The sequence below is a fragment of the Saimiri boliviensis genome, chromosome 14 (genome assembly GCF_048565385.1).
Source record: "Saimiri boliviensis isolate mSaiBol1 chromosome 14, mSaiBol1.pri, whole genome shotgun sequence".
NCBI lineage: Eukaryota > Metazoa > Chordata > Mammalia > Primates > Cebidae > Saimiri > Saimiri boliviensis.
In genome coordinates this window covers 65837526-65855643 of record NC_133462.1, presented here as the reverse complement: position 1 = coordinate 65855643, position 18118 = coordinate 65837526, and the positions used below count along the sequence as shown (strand labels likewise).

The 18118-nt window shown below is 41.7% G+C and overlaps 1 protein-coding gene across 8 annotated transcripts in view; it reads right to left on the bottom strand.

Moving 5' to 3' along the window:
* Positions 1-18118, bottom strand: part of PROX1 (prospero homeobox 1) — a 57129-nt gene that overhangs the window by 11873 nt on the left and 27138 nt on the right. For 6 of the 8 annotated variants that reach the window (XM_074385184.1, XM_074385181.1, XM_010340948.3 and 3 more), the window contains exon 4: positions 17210-17404. In XM_074385184.1, coding sequence (XP_074241285.1) covers positions 17210-17404 — 195 coding nt within the window. Of the gene's footprint in view, positions 1-1835; positions 1948-2583; positions 16991-17209; positions 17405-18118 lie in introns of those variants that run through there. The other 2 variants (XM_074385187.1, XM_074385186.1) reach the window with 2 other exon arrangements.

The following is an 18118-nucleotide window of genomic DNA, read 5'->3' as shown; positions in this document are numbered from 1 at the left end:
AACTCTCCTGCCAGAGGCAAAAAAGAGGAATCATGGAGCTACAAAATATGGTCACAAGATGCAGTTACTAAGGGTCTCCCTTTGCAGTCATGCGTGCATTTATCCTGTGTGTACAGCCAGGGACTAACAGGCCCTCCAGAAGAGAAGGAATCGTGCAGGATGCTACACACGGTGAATCCTGAGATTCTATTCCAGTGCCTTCTCATTCCAGAGAAGGATCAAATGGGAAATCAAACATGAATGCACTTCGGGAAGTGTAAAATATCATCCAAATGTAAGGTGTTTTACAAGTTTGAACCTTTAAAGAGGAGCCCTAATTCCTGGGAGGCATTTCACTGTGATTAATAAATGTCTGCCAAGCACCGTTTTGAGAGGTTCTCTGAGGAGGTTCGCTTGGGTGAGTTTGTTGGCTGAGTCAACCAGTTGAGAAAAGTTGCTTTGTGTTCCCTACGTTTTATTTTGGCCATTTCGCAATTATGAGTCAAAATCCTGTTTTCTGCACTGTTCGTAGCTGAATGGATATGTGTACTTCCCTGGGAAGGTCAGTTTTAAAATCATCTTTAGAGATTAGCTTTTGTGTATTGAACACTGAACACCGTGGTCAAAGGGCAAGATGTTATATTTAGAGTGCCCAATGGCTAAATGGTGTTTGAATTTTATTAGGATGCTGGTGTTTGGAAAGACTAGTAGGACCCGGGAGCACTGGCTGTGAAGTTGCTTTCAGGTGCAGGCTGCGTCACCCCAAATGAGGCAGAGGAAGGTTCTTCAGCAACATCTGTACTTAGCCCTAAATTATCTCTCCCTCCGGTGCTCCAGGTGGCATTCACCTTTCAGGAGCCACAGAGGATTAGATTCATGCAGTTTGGACCCACTTTCTAGCTGCATGTTTTCCTATTTAAATATGTGAAGAGTAAATGCTTGTAGGAAGTGGCTATAGTTCAAGGCTGTCTTAAAAAAAAAACACCTAAAAACTGTGTTTCCTTGGTCTAAGCAAAGGAACACATGGCAGTAACAGTATCTTTTTTTTTTTTTTTTTTTTTATAAAGCTTCGAAAGAACAATGTTCTGTTGAGCAAAATTCAGTAGCATTCTGTAAACATTAATTTAAGGAAATCAATAGACTCAGTGAGCTAAAGCCATATTGCAAGATAAACTGGCCAGAGTGCCACTTTGTCAAATAGATTTTCGTTTTCTCGGCTAGATAAAGACAGTTTCAAAACGGGGCAGACGTGTTGCAACCAGGGTTTGAAAAGTATGTGGCCTTCAAACAGTCTGCTTGTTCCTACTACAAAGCTGGATAAACATACTTTAAAAATGATAAGACTGGTTTAGAATTTATTTGGCTTTCAAATTTTACATATAGTAGATTTCTTGCTCATCTCACAGGAAAAGAATAAAACAAAATACCATGCATTCAGAATAGAAAATGTGCTTAGGTGAAAGGGGTTAAAATGTCTTGAGAGACAGAGCTTTGGGAGCAGTTTCAGTTGATGCTCGATTTTAAAAAAGAAAGGAAGAAAGAAATCTTTATTCATGCTGACCTGATGGGCAATCGGCCTTCTTGCCAAAATCCCGAAGCCAAACTCTCTAGTGAGTTTGGGATCAGAGGTTTCAGCTGGTAGAGGCTTGCTCTCGTTCTGTGCACACCAGGCAATGTCATGTTAATGTGTGAGGGGGTGTGGGGGTTGGGGGAAGCAAACCCAGGGAAAGGCTAGGGAAGGAGCAGAAGTGATGAGCCACCCAATAGCCCCAAGGTTTTTGTCAGCCAGACCGAAAGAGCCGCAGGGATCATCAGAAACAGTGGCAATAGGAAAGCAGGTCTCTCCTGTTACCTACATGGAGTTTGTGGCAGTACACTTCCATGTCAGATGGCTTGACATCCTCCAATGCCACACCAGCCCTTATAAATGCTGATAGCAACCAGATATGACATGGTGGAAATGGCCCCCTGGAGGAAGTGTAATAAAAAGAATGAACAGTCACATGGAAACTGCCAAGGAGGGAGGTTAAGGATCTACCTTGAATGAACAAGGAATCACAGGAACTGAACTTTGGTCTGCAGTGTGGGGATCTGGGGGGCTGCTATTGGCCGAATCGCTCACACAGACTTCTCTGACCACAGGATGAATGAAGGGCAGAGATACACCCTGAGTATCTTCTTTATTTTTCTACCTGAATTTGAGTCTTTGTCTTTTAAGAGTGGGTATTTAGAAAATACAAAGTTCGCTCAAGCCTGTAATCCCAGCACTTTGGGAAGCTGAGGCGGGTGGATCACGAGGTCGAGAGATCGAGACCATCCTGGTCAACATGGTGAAACCCCGTCTCTACTAAAAATACAAAAAATTAGCTGGGCATGGTGGCACATGCCTATAATCCCAGCTACTCAGAAGGCTGAGGCAGGAGAATTGCTTGAACCCAGGAGGCGGAGGTTGCGGTGAGCCGAGATCGTGCCATTGCACTCCAGCCTGGGTAACAAGAGCGAAACTCCGTCTCAAAAAAAAAAAAAAAAAAAAAAAAAAAAAAAAAAGAAAATAACAAAATTCACAATAAAATTTCTACAACATTGTGATGTTGATAACATTTGTGTTGTTAAAATATTATATAATTATCAACAATGTGCTAGAGTCGAGCATTTTGAATAATTGTGACTTTTAGGTAATAGAAAAGCATGTCTTAACATCTTCTAGTCTACCTTTAATAAATGTGCATACATTTTAAATTATGTAAGTATTCCATTGGCAAATCTACACATAGAAATAAAGGTAAATAAAACCATCTCTTCCATAGCCCCAGTAAAAGATAGTACTAGCTTGCTAGGAGCAGAATGATGAAAGTCTATGAGAGACTGTCGAAATTATTTTTTGGGTCTGAAATTTGGTTCAGTGAACATGCTTAAAGTGGCTAGATTATTTGCTCACACCTGGAAGTCTTGGTGTTATATGTGTTAGGAAACATAATTGTCACTTTATTAGTTGTAAATGAAGTACATTTTCCTTCCCTCCCTAACTCTGCTTAGGTCTCAAAAGTGATTCCAAGTTTAAACAAACAAATATGCAAGCAAAATCAAAGAAAAAGCATCAAAAACTCAAACCTAATACCTCTTTCTCTCCCCCTGAGATACTGCATAGATACTTTTTAAGATCTTAAAAACAACTGGAAGCACTGTGCAGAAACTGCTCATCTGGTAGGCTGTTCAAGTAAGAGCTGGACCAAGACTATTCTCCATCAAAGAATCATAGAATTTTGGAACTTGAGAATTAGAAGGAATCTCAGAGAGTTCATGTCCCACAAAGGAGAGAAAAAACCTTCAGCCAATGGTCAGCAAAATTCATCAGTAAAGGGCTAGATAATAAATACATAGGCTCTGTGGGCCATATTTGGTCTAAGTTGGATATTCTTCCTCTTTTTCACAACTGTTTAAAATTTAAGTCATTCTTAGCTTTGGGCCATAAAAACAGGCTGAGGGGCAGATCTGCCCATAGGCCATACTTTGCCAGCCTCTGCTCTTAGTGAAACTTGAGGGCTAACAACTTTTCTAGAGGTCTAATGGTCTTTCATTCTACACTGATCCTGGGTGCCTTACTGGGTGGTCACACCAGTTCTTGCAGGAGAGTTGGGATTGATTCACCTGAATTCAAACTGCAGTGTCACACCATTCCTCCACTGTAGTTTAGGCTGCCCACGTCTATGGGAATAGAGTTAATAAACCACACACATGGTAGTCAAGGACCAGGAAGACTTCAGTCTTACCCTGCTCAGATTAGGAGCGTTTAATGGGGAGCTTTCCTGCCAGTAAATATTTAAATGTGCTAAACAGAAAAATGTATCCCTGCTTCACGACACATCTGACAAATCAAATCAGCTCAATACTTAGATGGAAAAATAGGCCCTGCAATCATATACCAGTCACTTTATAGTGTTAACAAATTTTCCTTTCAGTCAGCCCCGTAAATTTGATGCCATTGGTGTCTGAGTTCAAGACAAGCTGACAGTGCTTGAAGTTGAACATTTGCTACAATTACTGGGTGAGGTGGTAAAAGAAGCAGAGCCAAGCTTGGTACCATGCTTGGATGGGAGATTATCCAAAAACAACACAGCACAAACACTCCAATATTGCATGAAGGGAAGCTGGGGCACAGATAATCCACAGTTACTCCTGTTTCGTTCGAGAATGCATTACGTGATTGTTTTCTGCCACAGCTTTACCTTCATAATTAAGCTTTGCTTAGGCTAATATTAAAACTAGTCTGTGTGCCCTGCATTGCTACTGATGGAGCAATATGAGTAAGGAGCCTAGGGAGAAGCTGTTAGGAAGTGGGGTTCAGGCAAGTTGTAATGAGAATGGGATTGCTCATAGTAAGCACCAAAGAAAGTGCTTGCGATACAGATGGTAGGAAATCAGAGCTTCAGAGAACACCAGTTCATGGGGGATGCTGGCACTCTGCTGGCAATAGCTTTTGACACCCCAAATAATATCTGGGTTGCTTTAGGAAAGGCTGGGGGTTGTTGGCCCCAATCCCATATCTTGGTTTTGACTGCAATATCTTTGTTCTGTCAGATAAATTCTGTTCTGTATTTCTAGGGAATTCTATTGGACTTCCCTGTGCAATCACCCTTTGTAAAACTAAAGATGGGCTGTATTTCAAAAGCTACTTAAGACCTTGTGAAGGGCTTTGAAATCCCTTTTTTGAGACAGGTAAATAGATTGGAAAGGCAGGCAGATTGCAGAATGAACTCAGGGGCTTTTGAAAGTCCACTAGACTCCTACCTAATGAGACTTGAGGTAACGTTTAGGGTGGGGCATTCTAGGATGCTGTCACTACCTAGGATTGTCTCTGTTGAAAGGCAGTTTTAGGTATCTACACACAGATTATCTTGTACACCTTCAGGTCACTGAAAATGATAACTCTTTGAAAATGGGTGCTCTAAATGAAAGGAAACACAGTGGCCTTGAAACCATGAGCTTCTTCTACATACTTCAGTTTCCCATCATTTCTCTGCCATCACCTCTACTTGAAACATCCCTCCCTGCCCAAGTACTTATTCTCAGAGAATGTTTTATTAAAAGTCATGTTTAGTACCATATTCTAATTTAAAATGTTGCAGTAGACTTAAGAAAACAGAACTTAGGTGCAGTAGCTGTAAGAAATATGAAGAATACATACCCAAATGGCTTGTGTGAGGACTCAATACCTCCCAACCCCAAACTCTCACACATACAAAACAATCCCAGAGGAAAAGACTTTTATGATCTAGATGACTATCATTTGGGGAATATTTAAAGGAAAGAGTGGTGTTGCTTTTGCAAAAACTACCAAGCAGGCTTAGTAGGGAAGGTAGTTATATCATCAAAAACTGCCAATTCTGGCCAGGAATGGTGACGCACACCTGTAATCCCAGCTACTCAGGAGGCCGAAGCAAGGGAATACCTGGAGCCTGAGAGGTGGTGGTTATAGTGAGCTGAGATCATGCCACTGTCCTCCAGCCTGGGCAACAGAGCAAGACTTTGTCTCAAAAAATAAAAAAGGGTAAAAAACCCCCAGCCAATTCTGCTCTGAAAGAGAGGAGATGTACATTATATAGAGGTTAATGTATATTACAAATGCTGATTGTGTTGAGACCTGCATGGAATGTGTGTGGGACACTTAGTTTGTTCAAGTCTGTGTGGCCTCCTAGAAAACCCAATGGCATGAGGGCTTCACTGACAAATTTCCTCATTGTTTGGCCACCCCAGCCAAGGCAACAAATAAAGTGAGCAGCAAGTCTAATGACAGCGCCGATTCAGTCAATAAATTGTTTATGAATTTGAAAAAGTAGTCTCTATAATCCCAGTAAGGGAATTGCCGTGTCTCCAAGGGCACTGTTGAGATTTAGATCTGAAAAGAGGGCCTTGGGAGAGAATGAAAATAGGTACCCTGGAGATTTTGACTGCGATAATTAAGCTACAGCAGAGTCACCAGGGTAGAAGGGGCCCCACATGGAAGCCATCTGGATTCCCAGGGCCTCTATACTCATGGCTTACAGCTTTGCATCATGACCAAGACTCAAAAGATACTTTATTTAGAGAATGCAGAATGCCCCTCTATTCTAGACTCACAAAATGTCAGAGCTAGAATGAAACTGCCCCTCTATTCTAAAGTCAAAAAATTTCAGAGCTAGAACGAAACTCTTGAGTTTAATCTTAATCACTTTCCAAAAGGTGAACACAGTAGAACCCAATGAGGCAGGTGTGGCCAGAGCCAGGCCCTCCAGTCCAGCACTCCTTCCACCACCCCCTGGCATTTCATCCTGTCCTCCTCATCTGGAACTGATGACCCCAGAGTCCTGAAGCTGTTCCAGGATAGTGTTGCCTTTTCAGCCACACTCAGAGCGAGAACACTTGCTCTTATGAAAACCAGTTTTAAGTTGAATATTTGTCCCAATTCTGATGAGAGCTCCCTCATTGCCTATTTGTTTACTTTCCTGTTTAGGGTCGGCAGGAAATGGTGCAATAGTTGGACTACAGATATCACAGCAACAAGGTGACAGATACTTGGCTCGGCAAATGAATACACATGAATGCTTACACAGCACGCACTTTGGCTAATACCTTTGTGTAGATTTATTTAATTCTCACAACAACTCTGTTGTGAAGTAAGCACTATTACATATCCTATTTTACAGATAAGAAAACTGAGTTACACGCAGGGTAAGACGCTTGCCAGGATTTCACTGCTAGAAAGCAGGAGAGCTGGGATTTGATCCCGGAGCCTGGCTGGAGAGTCCATGCTCTAAATTCTACGTTGGTATTGATTCCCCAAAGCATTTTCTTTATGATATTTCAAGGGGATGCTTTTATATAAAATATTGGCTACTTGCAGGTGAACATTTCATTTCCTGCCTGAAAATAATACCAAATAAAGCAGAAACTAGAGCTTTCCCCCGGAGTTGTCATTGTTACAGACTCAAGTTCAAGACTAAGGCTATCTCCTCATGATGTCAGATACCCCAGTGCTTCATCTATAAGAACACCGAAAACACCTGAAGGTGGATCTGCCTATTTTCTGTTTGGCTGTGTATGTCCTGTACACACAATCATATTTTCCAGAGTACTTGCCAAGAGTCTGATCAGCTGGTCTCCCAGGATCATTTTAACCAATAAGCATTACTGAGATCCAATTCAAGAATTCCAGGTTCTGAAGATAAACTTTTGGGGTAATCAAGAAAGTCCCACTGGCTATGCATGAGGCACCATCACCAAACTGTGGCATGACTGTCCACACCTGGAGTTCTGCCGTGTGGGTTAGTAACTGTAACTGTCCCTCAGAAAAACACAGTCAGGCTGGAAGCGCATTACAACAGGGCAGCTAAAATGATCCGGGGCAGCCTACTTACTGTATGAGATTAGGCTTTTAAAAAGGATTAGAGCTCCTTAATCTGGAGAGATGAAGATTAAGAGGGAGTAATGATCAAAGTCTATAAAATCAGAAAGGAAATGGAGAATATGGACACAACCCTGTTCGCAAATCCCAGGATATTATAACAAGGGATATCCCTGTGGAGTTCTAGGGGAATCACTTTTAAAACCATAAAAAAAAAAAGATACTGTTTTCTCAGCAGGTAGTACATTTAGAGAATTATTATCTTAAGGAGTGGTATATTCTGAGAATGAGGTTAAGTTTAAAAAAGGTTTAAGTAAACTCATGGGTGATGAAACCATAATGGTGGGCAACTGGGAGGTTAGGAATGTTTTGGATACATCTTGAGCCTTTTGAAAACGATTCAATGACAGGGACCAGCCTCTCCCAGTATGCTCCCTGCCCAGGGCCGACGGTCGGTTGGGGAGCCCACCCATCTTCTCTGACCACCTCTCTCCTCACCTTGTTGGCTACATTGGTCCTAATATTTGCAACATGCATATTCTAGTGCTCCTCTTTGAGAGGGATTTGAAAATCTCAGGAGCCTGGTACAATGTGGCAACTCATTCCTCTGAGGAAGTTTTCTTTAATCCTGAACAGAGTCTTTGTCTTGAATTTCGAATTACAATTCATGGCAGTGATCGGACCACGATTCCTATAAAATATACACTTAACTCCTTTAACTATACCCGAAAACTAAAATCTTATGGTTTGCTCAAAGGTGGAGACATTTAAATCATTTTATGTTGTTACAGTAGAGAGCATTTAAAAACTGGTGAAACGCTATTGGAGAACCTGCTTGTAATATGCTAACAGATCAATTAATTCAAATTTAAGGGGAAATTAAACATACCAATTATGTAGTACCCATGACAGCCCAAGATATTAAGCTCTAAAATTTACTGCAGCTAACGTAGAAACCAGCACACCTTCACAAAAGCTGCGGCTCTGTCAGATATATAGAATAAAGCTTTAGAGAAAGAAATGTTTTAGCTGTTTCCAAAACAGCCAAGTGTTAATCACTTTAAGTATCTAATAATAGGTCATTGTTGAGGGCTGGGGCAGAAGGAGGAGGAGGCAGTGGTTTTGGGAGAGGGTAGAGTGGAGATGAAGATTCCACTTAGAGAAAGGAACCTTCAGATGACTGTAACATGCACAGCAAGGCATGAAGAGTATTTTCTGTACTCACATTTCAAAGTGCTTTTGGAAAATTGGTAAAATGTGGCAATGCACAGATGCAAATAAAGGAGCCAAGGAAACAGGGAGAGGGGCAGAGGTGGGGATGGAGGAGGAAAGCACGCAGATAATAAGCAATACCTAATACTGCTGAACTCATTTTAACCCTGCCTCTTGTCATAAACTGGAAGCAATCACTTTTCAAATTGCAAGTTTGAAAACGTTAGTCCTTCCGGTGGGGAACTATTCAAAATCACTATTCATTTTGGGGAAAAAAAAAGTAGGAAAGGTGGTCAGGAGTGGGGAAGGGTTCAAGGGTAAAGAGTCACTTCGTTTCTCATTGTAGACATTGGAGTGATTTGGGCAAAAAAACTGGGACATCTGGAGTTCAGAAGTCGAGGAAAATGGGGAAGAACCAGGAAGATGAATACATGATCATCAGCTACACAAAAGAACGGAGCAAAAAGAAGCCGGGATTTGGGCACAGGCGTCTGGCAAGGAGGCCGGCAGCAGGGCTAATGAAGCATTTGCGGCGTGGGACATTTGCCAACGCAACAAAGAAGATGTGCTTGGGCTCTGCAGATGTGCCAGGGCCCCCAGAGCAAAATAATGACATAATCACCATCAGTGTCACAGACCAGACTGTACACAAGGTGACAGGGGAGGGGAGGCCTGTAATGCGCACACAGGGAGGCCTCCCACGGCCCACGACGGCTGCTGCCCTGAGGGTTGGGATGCAGGCAGGACTACCCACCTAACGATCTCTGTCTAGATCTTAAATCCGAAGGGGAGGTTTGTGTCCATCTTTGGTGGGTGTTTTCTGTCCAACCCTAGTGAGGCAACAGAAATCTGAAAAAAGCTTAAGCGAGATTTGAACTGAAGGGAGGGGCAAAAGGAAAAGAGGCAGCAGAGAGTTTTGTGAGTCAAACTCCCCGTCTTCTGCTAGAAGTGCGCAAACTTCCAGGAACCCACGCCTAGCCACACAAGCCTAAGACAGAAATACAATCATGGCCGTCCATGTGGCACACTGCAAAGAAAATGCACAACATATTTTGGGGAGCCTGTTTTGGGGTTGGGCAGATACGAAGGAGCAGTCAATGGGCCATCTCAAAGTGAGTGCGAAAGCAACGTTAAGGCATGAGAAAGTCACCCCTGCTCATTTTCAACAAGGTCTCTCAGCAGGCCTTGTCACCTGCCAGTGGCTCTGGCTCAGTAAGGTGGGTGTGTTAGTACAGCTGTCTGGCTTTTAAGTGACTTTTGTCAGTTTGAAAGTGAAAGTCTGTTTGAGGAGCTGAAAGAACAATAGCTCAGAGCCCGGAAGAAGAGCTTGTAGCACAAAGAACTTGGCTACACTAGTGTCCCTTTTCATTGCTTCTCATGAAAGATTCATAAGAAGAACTTTAATTTTTTATGACCCCCTTTTTGGTATGACTATATTAGTTGTGTCAACTTCCATATACAGGTTCCCTTTAAATACCAAAAGGTCTGTTGTGAAATTGTTTTCAAAGAGCAAAGGGAGCAGAATCGATTCTGGCCATCCTGTTGGTCACTTCCTCCAAAAGAAATTGCTATAAGCGACAGAGATTGCCTTTAAATATGGTTCCCTTCAGCCTTGAAGTTGCCACGAACACTACAATGTAGTTATTTTAAACCTCTGTGATTTGCTAGTTCAACTGCTCCTCGGAAGAGCGATTATATTTGTTTTTCTTGGCTTCACCCTATTTAACAGGAACAGTAGTATAATGATCATTAATAGACGGTTCTCTTTTCCCTACCCTTCTCAAATAGCTATCTCGACACTGCATCTTTATTTTGTGTCTCAGCCAAAAATTGGGAGGTACAGGGAGACAAAATGTGTTTGTTTCACGTCATCTTACAAGATAGAATTGAATATTGGCTGAAGGCAGTCACTGAAGGAGAAACAATATTTTTAAACTAATTATCTACTTTCATGTATTAAACTTGCATGCTTCATCAAAAGGAATGTTTGCAAAAAAACCGTTTTGTTATAAATTAATATTGATGTATTTAAGAGCAATAAGTGAATGGTCATTAGAATTTCTGCCCTGTACAAAGAACCAAACAGTTCAGGTTAAATACATTACTGGAGTCGGGGGGTAAAAATGAAGAAATTTGATCTAAAATGTTATCTGACATGTGAAAAGGGATCACCAACTTCGAACAAGCTTTGGTTTGCTAAATGAATTTGTTTCATCTAGGCGAAATAAACAGGCTGTCTTTCAAAAGGTTGTTAGAACTTCTTCAGACATTTAATCCAGGATGGGCTGAACACAATGATAACATCCCACTGAAAGCTACAGCCGCCACCAGTGGCTCTCAGAAGAGAACTTGCTCTCTTTCTCCCATTGATAACCCTTTGTGGGATGAAGAAAAAGAAACAAGGCAAGGAGAACTGAATATCAGACAATAGGCATCACTCCACACACTGTTTCTGAACTTTCCTCATCGCTGAAGGACAATTAATTATGAAGGCCTTAGGGGTAGGTCGAAGCAAGGGAAAACCCACCACTGTCCCAGCGCCACAGCCGCTACCTCTGTGTTTGCTAAATGGCTTCGCCTGTTGGGGTACAGCCGCCAAGAGAGCCAATAGATCATTGGGGGGGGGGTGCGGGAGGTGAGGGAGGAAAGCAAAGATTTTTTTGTGTGTGCGCCTGCCCTTGTATAATTCTATTCTCACTGTGAACTCATCCATACACAAAACACAAGGACGATTTTTTTTTTTTTTTAAAGAGAGAAAAGCCACAGGGTAGGTTACAGTCAGAAACGGCCTCTCAGTGGTGTGTTAAAAAGGATGGTCTTTTCACCAAATCATTTCACAGAGGCAAAACAGACAAACACAAAGAGTTGAGACTTTTTCTCCTACATTAAATGGAGTAACTGATAAGGTCAGACATATGATACCTAAAGACATGAATCTGTGAACTCTTGAAGTCAAAGGGCCTCTCTGTGCCGAGGAACAATCTTTCAAAGGAAATAGATCATAGAACTCCACTGAATCCCCTTTAAACTTTATGAAGCAGGAGGAGAAAAAGCTCTAAGTAGGGAAGCTTGACAGAAGAGCCTTGAACTATTTTCTGAAGGAAAGATGAGACCCTCCCTAGGCTGCCACAAAACATCTTTTTTTTTTCTAAAGGTTCCTCTGAACTTTGATATGTGCCAAGACACTGCTATTGAAAGCTGTATAATTATGTGATATAGCCACTGTAGAAAATGCTTTGTTCACCCCAACAAAGGACAATAAGCAAAGTAAAGCGACATTACACTGTATCTTTTTCTTTAAGAATGTTGAGAAAGGTCATGGAATGCTATAACTAATAGAGCTGTTGAGTAAGGAGGTTTTAAAGTTGATCTTACTGTGCTTGAATGTAACCCAATGACAAAAAAGACACAGGGAGCTAAAAATGCAATGACATTACCAAATAGATGATAAATCAATGAGCCCGCTTCATTATACTGATGAACACCTTGAATCCCAAAAGGACGGGGTACAAAAATGAAGCCTCATGCACGCACAGAATCCTACCTCCACTCCACCCCCTAGCCCTTCAACCCCACTTCCAACCTGGTGTCTTTACTGCACTCTCCTTCAAATTTGAGGCAATCATTCTGTAGAAGGAATATGTTTCCAGGCAGCCATGTGTGTACATATATTTAGCGAACATTCATTTGGTCTCTTAAAAGATCAATTTGGCTTGTCAATGGTAGGACTGGCAAGGGAAGAAATGGTAAGGGTTTCTTTTTCTCCTCACCACCCACCAAGAGTGTGTTATGCGATTATTTAAACGGCTCAGCAGCTTTGAGGCCAAAAGACTGCAACAGCAGTGAAAGGCTTTCACTCATGTGCCAGTTTTCAAAACGATCACTCATATTTAAGTATCTATTTGGAGCAGGGGGAAGCGCTTCCTAAATCCACCTGTCCTCATTTTTCTTTAAAGAGATGACAATGCGAATGAAAGTCTTCCAGATATATTAAATCTTCTGAAATGTGGGTTCTGTTGAAAGTGGGAATAAGTTGGGAAGGGGGTAGGTATGGGCAGAGAACATATTCAATGAGCGTGTATGTGTCTGTGTGTGCGGTGGGGGGAGGGTGCTGCTTTTTTATTTTCTATTTCCAAGAGGAAAGTAAGAAAACACATTCAAAGGTGTGTGGAAGTACCCTTCTTCCCTGTCATGTGTTCCCCAGAAAAATGTCAAATCCACATGCTCTAAGATGGAGTAGCTGCCCAGTGAGGTAATATTATTACTACCTTCAAAAATGGCATTCATAAGTCCACTAATCAGTGAATCAAATTCTCCATTCAATTTCTTTGAAGCCTTCCATCCCTAAATCTCTGCCTTTAGTGAGGACAAGAGAGATTTGTCATTCTTACTGGAAACTTACACCCTGCTTACAGGTAAATGGCTAGCCACTAAGGGACCCAGGAGGGATGCGTGGCTTGCCATGACATGGGAAACACTACCTCACAATACCCAGGAATGAGAAAGAGAGCTCAGTGTGCATAGATGAAGGAATCCGTCACATTCTTTTCTCAACTTACACTCGGGCCGTCCCAAACCCTCCAACCTTTGGATGATTCTGCCATTTTCAGCTGCACTATATAGACAGGGTAACCTAGGTAATACAGTCCAATCTAGGATGCATGTCTTTTGGCTCCTTATGTTGTGCAATTAATCTTCGTGAGTTACACAAGTTAGTTTTCTCAGTAGAGGTCTTTGCAATACAGGTAAACCGGCCTCAGAAACTGACAGCAATCGTCATCTTCTTTCCCTGCCACAGTTGTGAGGAAAACAACAAAAGCAATAAAATCCAACTCATATGCCCCTAAAGTCACAAGTATCAGTATGATTTAAAAACTGGGAAGGAATCCCAAACCTCCTTTTTGTGCCCATAAAATTTTTTTTGGAAGCTCTTCAAAGTGAAGTGAGAATGAAGCATAGAAATATATACCATCACACCTGGAAAGACAAATTTATTGTTGCCAATCTCATTAAATGTGAGGATCAGTAGTGAAGGATACAGCCCATAACTGCACACCGCTCTCCTGCGTGTCTTACACACTCATGCGCATAAGCAAGACACCCACCCGTGTGATATGGCCAAGCTTCCTCCCTTTAATACAAACTAAAAGTGTATTTTGTATTTTTCCCCTTCGGTGTCTTCTTCCACATCCCTTGGGTCTTCTCAATCACTCACCACCTTAAGTCTGCACACCATGCCAAGAATCCTGGCCATTGTGTAAACTGATACAAAAGGCAGAACAAGCTCTCCTGCCACTTAGAAGGTCCTGACTCATAAAGGCCAGGAAATGCAGGGTCTAGGAGAGGGGAGCGATGCAAGCTACTCCCTCTCTGCTGCTGATAAACCTTCCCCATCTGCTTTATTTTCCTTAGACCAGGGGTCAGCAGCCTCTCTAGCCTTGAGAGTCATAAGCAGCAGGGGCTGGATGGGTGTGGTGCTAAGCAGTGACAGAGGTGCCACCAGCAAGCTTATGATAGAGGCAGAGATGGAGTAGAAGGCTGAGAAAAGACAAGGGGTAGGAAGAGAAAGAAGGAAGAACAAAGCAGTAGTGAAGACAAGTCAAGCCCCCTTCTCTCTCCCTAGCCCCATCTGCCTGCCCTCAGTTAGAATAACTTGAAGAGTAGTGAAGCTTTGGGCAAACTGAAATTTTTCTTGTTATTATATTGGTATCATTGTCATTATTATTACCCACATTAAATAAGCCCTATATTGATAAAACACTTAGAAGAGTCCCTAGAACATTGGTAAACAGTCAATAAATGTTAGCTATTTTATTGCTCCCAACAACTGATGGAGAAATCTGGGAATGCAATCAATAAGACATTTTATTATTTGACTGGCTACTACTAAGCTGAGTGACACGATTCCTTGGAATTGACTGGATCTTGGGCCATCGTGTAGATGTAGCTTCAAAGTCCCTCTACCATGTTTTAGCTCTGTTTAGAAATTTTCAAAAGAAACAACATGCATAGTTCTCCATTTTGCCATCCTCTTCACTTGCTAATACTTAAACTATGGGCTCATTTTACTTGACCTTAAGAGGAGAAACTTAAATATAAAAGTAAAGCCGTGCACACAATATCAGTGAAGGTATTCAGCTGAAGGTGCTGGATCTACTTTTGGCTCTCAGCCACGGCCCACACTAGCGAAACTACCGCGATAAGAACGGTGGCTTTTTAAGCATCTCACTTAAGCAGTGACCTCCATGCACAAAGGCATGGAAAAGAAGGGCTCACCTTATCTGAAACTTTTGTCAGTAAATGAGCCAGACGGAGAGGCTAAATGAAAAAACAATGTCGTGATATTAGGATGACGTGTGCTGGTAGGTGCGTGTGTGTGCGCGCGTGGACATGCCAGCGTGTGAGTAGGGGGCAGGGCACACTCCATGGTGTTGCTGCTTTCTTCCCTCCTTTTCACTGAAGGAGGAATCAGACCCAGAATAGTCCAATAACTGTCCGAAGTCACATGAGAAGTGACAAAATTCCTGCCCAGGCCCCATACTCCTTGCAGTGAAGCAGTCTTAAAATAGACACTGCAGATAAAGGAGAGGTGGCCTGGCTGGAAGTGGATATGATTCACAAAGAGAGAAGTATTAGATGTTAATCATATTAACGAGGATTTAGATGATGCTAAATGGAGCAGCTTGTCAGGTACCTCCTGATGCCAGTTGTCCCCTGTTTGTGTCATTTTGGCCCCTGGGCTGTGGGTAGGGGATTAAATTCCAACCAGGTAAGGTTTAAATAACCCTAAAAACTCTTGTGTGCACTTTTAAGGATTTGTCCTTTAGGGTATTTGATACAGCAAAAATGCAGAAGCCATCTCATGAATCTTGGGCAATTCTTTTGTGAAGTGTGATGTATGATGCCAAACAAACACTTATGTCATGATACGATGTAAATAATTCACCAGCACACCGTAGAAATCTCTTAGCTTAAAGTTTAGGGCAACAGGCTTATCAGAAGGGCGGGGGAGAAATGACACTCTTAATAAGATTTCTTTAAAATGATTAGCCATAATCATACTCTTCAGCTTTAGAAGAAATCTGCTAGTGCTCTGTCATAGTGAGCCAGTGCTCTGTTACAACTGAGACTTTAAAAACAGATTTTAAAACAGTGGAGCAGTACATGAAGAATTTTCAATTTTAATGTATTTAGCAAGAAACAAAAAAAACAAAAACACCTAAACTTCATTTATCATACAAGAAATATATTAATCTTAGAGAGCAAAGATAAATTAGTAGCTTACACTATAACCACTCAAACTTTCAAAGAAAAACCAAGACTTCCCCATTGCTGAGCTTCCATATTCAGTTCTATATAAGCCACTATAACTTGTCTCCATTGCTAAGAACTGTAGGTACAAGAACTGAAACAACAATGGGCAAGCAGGAAGAGTACTAGGGGTCACGCCCCTTAACTGACAGAGCTAGACCAAGGTGCCCTCTTTCCTTTGAAAATTGGAACTTCCTGGGTATTCCTGGATACCTAGCTACATGAAGAAAGCAAGAATATTAACATAAGGTCCAAGTGCACACAGATGTGGGAGAAAAAATTCCCACCTTCAAGGTGGCACAGCATTTAACCAAGATAGTACAAGAAATGGACCAACTTTGCCAAGCCACAGCCCATCTGCTCTTAGCATCAGGGAGTTCGGCCTGCAGAACTCTTCCCATATTCCCGCCTCCAACTACTGTTGCCTCAGCCAGCAGGACTCAGCAAAATGCCTTTGTGAGTACTGGGAGATTTGCTAGTGTTGTCTCACAGAGAGTCATCATATTGTGATGAAAACTGTTTGCTGAGGCACCACATTAGCCCATAAAGAAATGCCTTACTCATAGCCACACATCTTTCACTGTTGCATGGATATTGCTTTCCGGGAATTCTCTATGCTGCTTTGTGTGGATCTAGAATATACATATCATAGATACATATAAGTGTATATGAGATTGTTTGTACGAAGAGCAGCATGCGTGTGAAGGTACACCTAGGTGAAATAACCACGAGTCTCTCCTTCAAAAAGAACAAAAACAGAAACAAAATCCAAAAAAAAAAAAAAAAGTCATTGGATCTCTTATGATATGTACTTAGTAAATTCTTATACCATTTCCTCCATAAAGAAAATAAATGTCAAAGTCAGAAACCATGGAATCTCTTCCCCATCAACGTTTCTAGACTTTTAAAGAAAACAACGTTGGTAGTTACCATTGCACATAGCACGTATCAGCTCACTGGCATCTCGGAACCTAAATATGAAAAAGGCCTTTTGGAGTGGGGATCTCTTCCTTGGAAAATGAATCCCTCTGTCTTTGCTCCTTGCTGCCATTTTTCTTTGGGTTCTACAGTTCCCTTTTCTGTGGCCAAATGAGTCTTCCACACCAGCTGGAAAGCCAGGGAATGGGGAAAATGGCAATGGGTCAGAGCCTCATGATTCCAATGGGGACTACAGAAGCTCCTCATTGCAGCTTTACCTGTTACTCTATTGGGGGATGCTTATATGCAAAACCAACACAGAAACAGACTTGGGTACATTTTTAAAAGAAAGTAAATTTTTTAAAAAAGGAAAAGGGAGATGACCAAAAAATGAAGATTAGTTCCTACCTCAAAGTCATTTGCTTTATTGTAGTGCATGTTCAGAGCCCTGTACAGCTCACAGTCTCTGGTTATAGACAGCTCTTCAGTACTGGTGACCCCATCGTTGATGGCTTGACGTGCGTACTTCTCCATCTGAATGTAGTAAAACTCACGGAAATTGCTAAACCACTTGATGAGCTGAGAGGTAATGCATCTGTTGAACTGTTAAATTTAAATGTTGAAAAGGATAAGAACATTGCCATTTTCTTCATTGATTTTTTAAGTGTCTGAAGCATTTTTTAAAGTTCCCCTCCCTTCTTTACTTGGAAAGATACGTATTTAACTCCACCAAAATGGTGGCAAGACAGACAAGAGGAGGACTATACTCACAAGAAATTATAAAAACCTGTCCGTAATGGAAATCATACCACAACCACATTTCAAGTGGAAAAGTCACATTCTAAATCAGACTTTCCTTAAGCCGAACGTCTTTATTTTTAACCATTGTTCTTCATCTTTCAGTAGAACAGTAGAATTTATATACTTTTATGGACATTCATTGAAGCCATAGAATCCTGGGAAGTGGTGTTTTTCCCAAGTACCAGAGATGTTATGCCACATGACTTTACCACTAGTTTGATATACTTTTCTTTTTAAATGAGGATTTGTATCTCCACATCACAGCCCCCTTCAATGCAGATAAATGGCCTTCCCATAAAATGGGAGGAGTTGGCCTTTGCTTATTTTTTTGGCAATGAGTGATTCCCCTGCCCATACAACTATGATTCCACTTAATGTTTGCCCATGGCATTCATATCTGATGAGGTCTGGTCAGGCGCTGGTGCCTGTTCATCTGCTTCCTGCAGCCAGAATTGGATAAGACCCATGTCCCCTTCCTTCCCTTGGTATCTCTGCCATTTGGGACGCGTGGTTAGG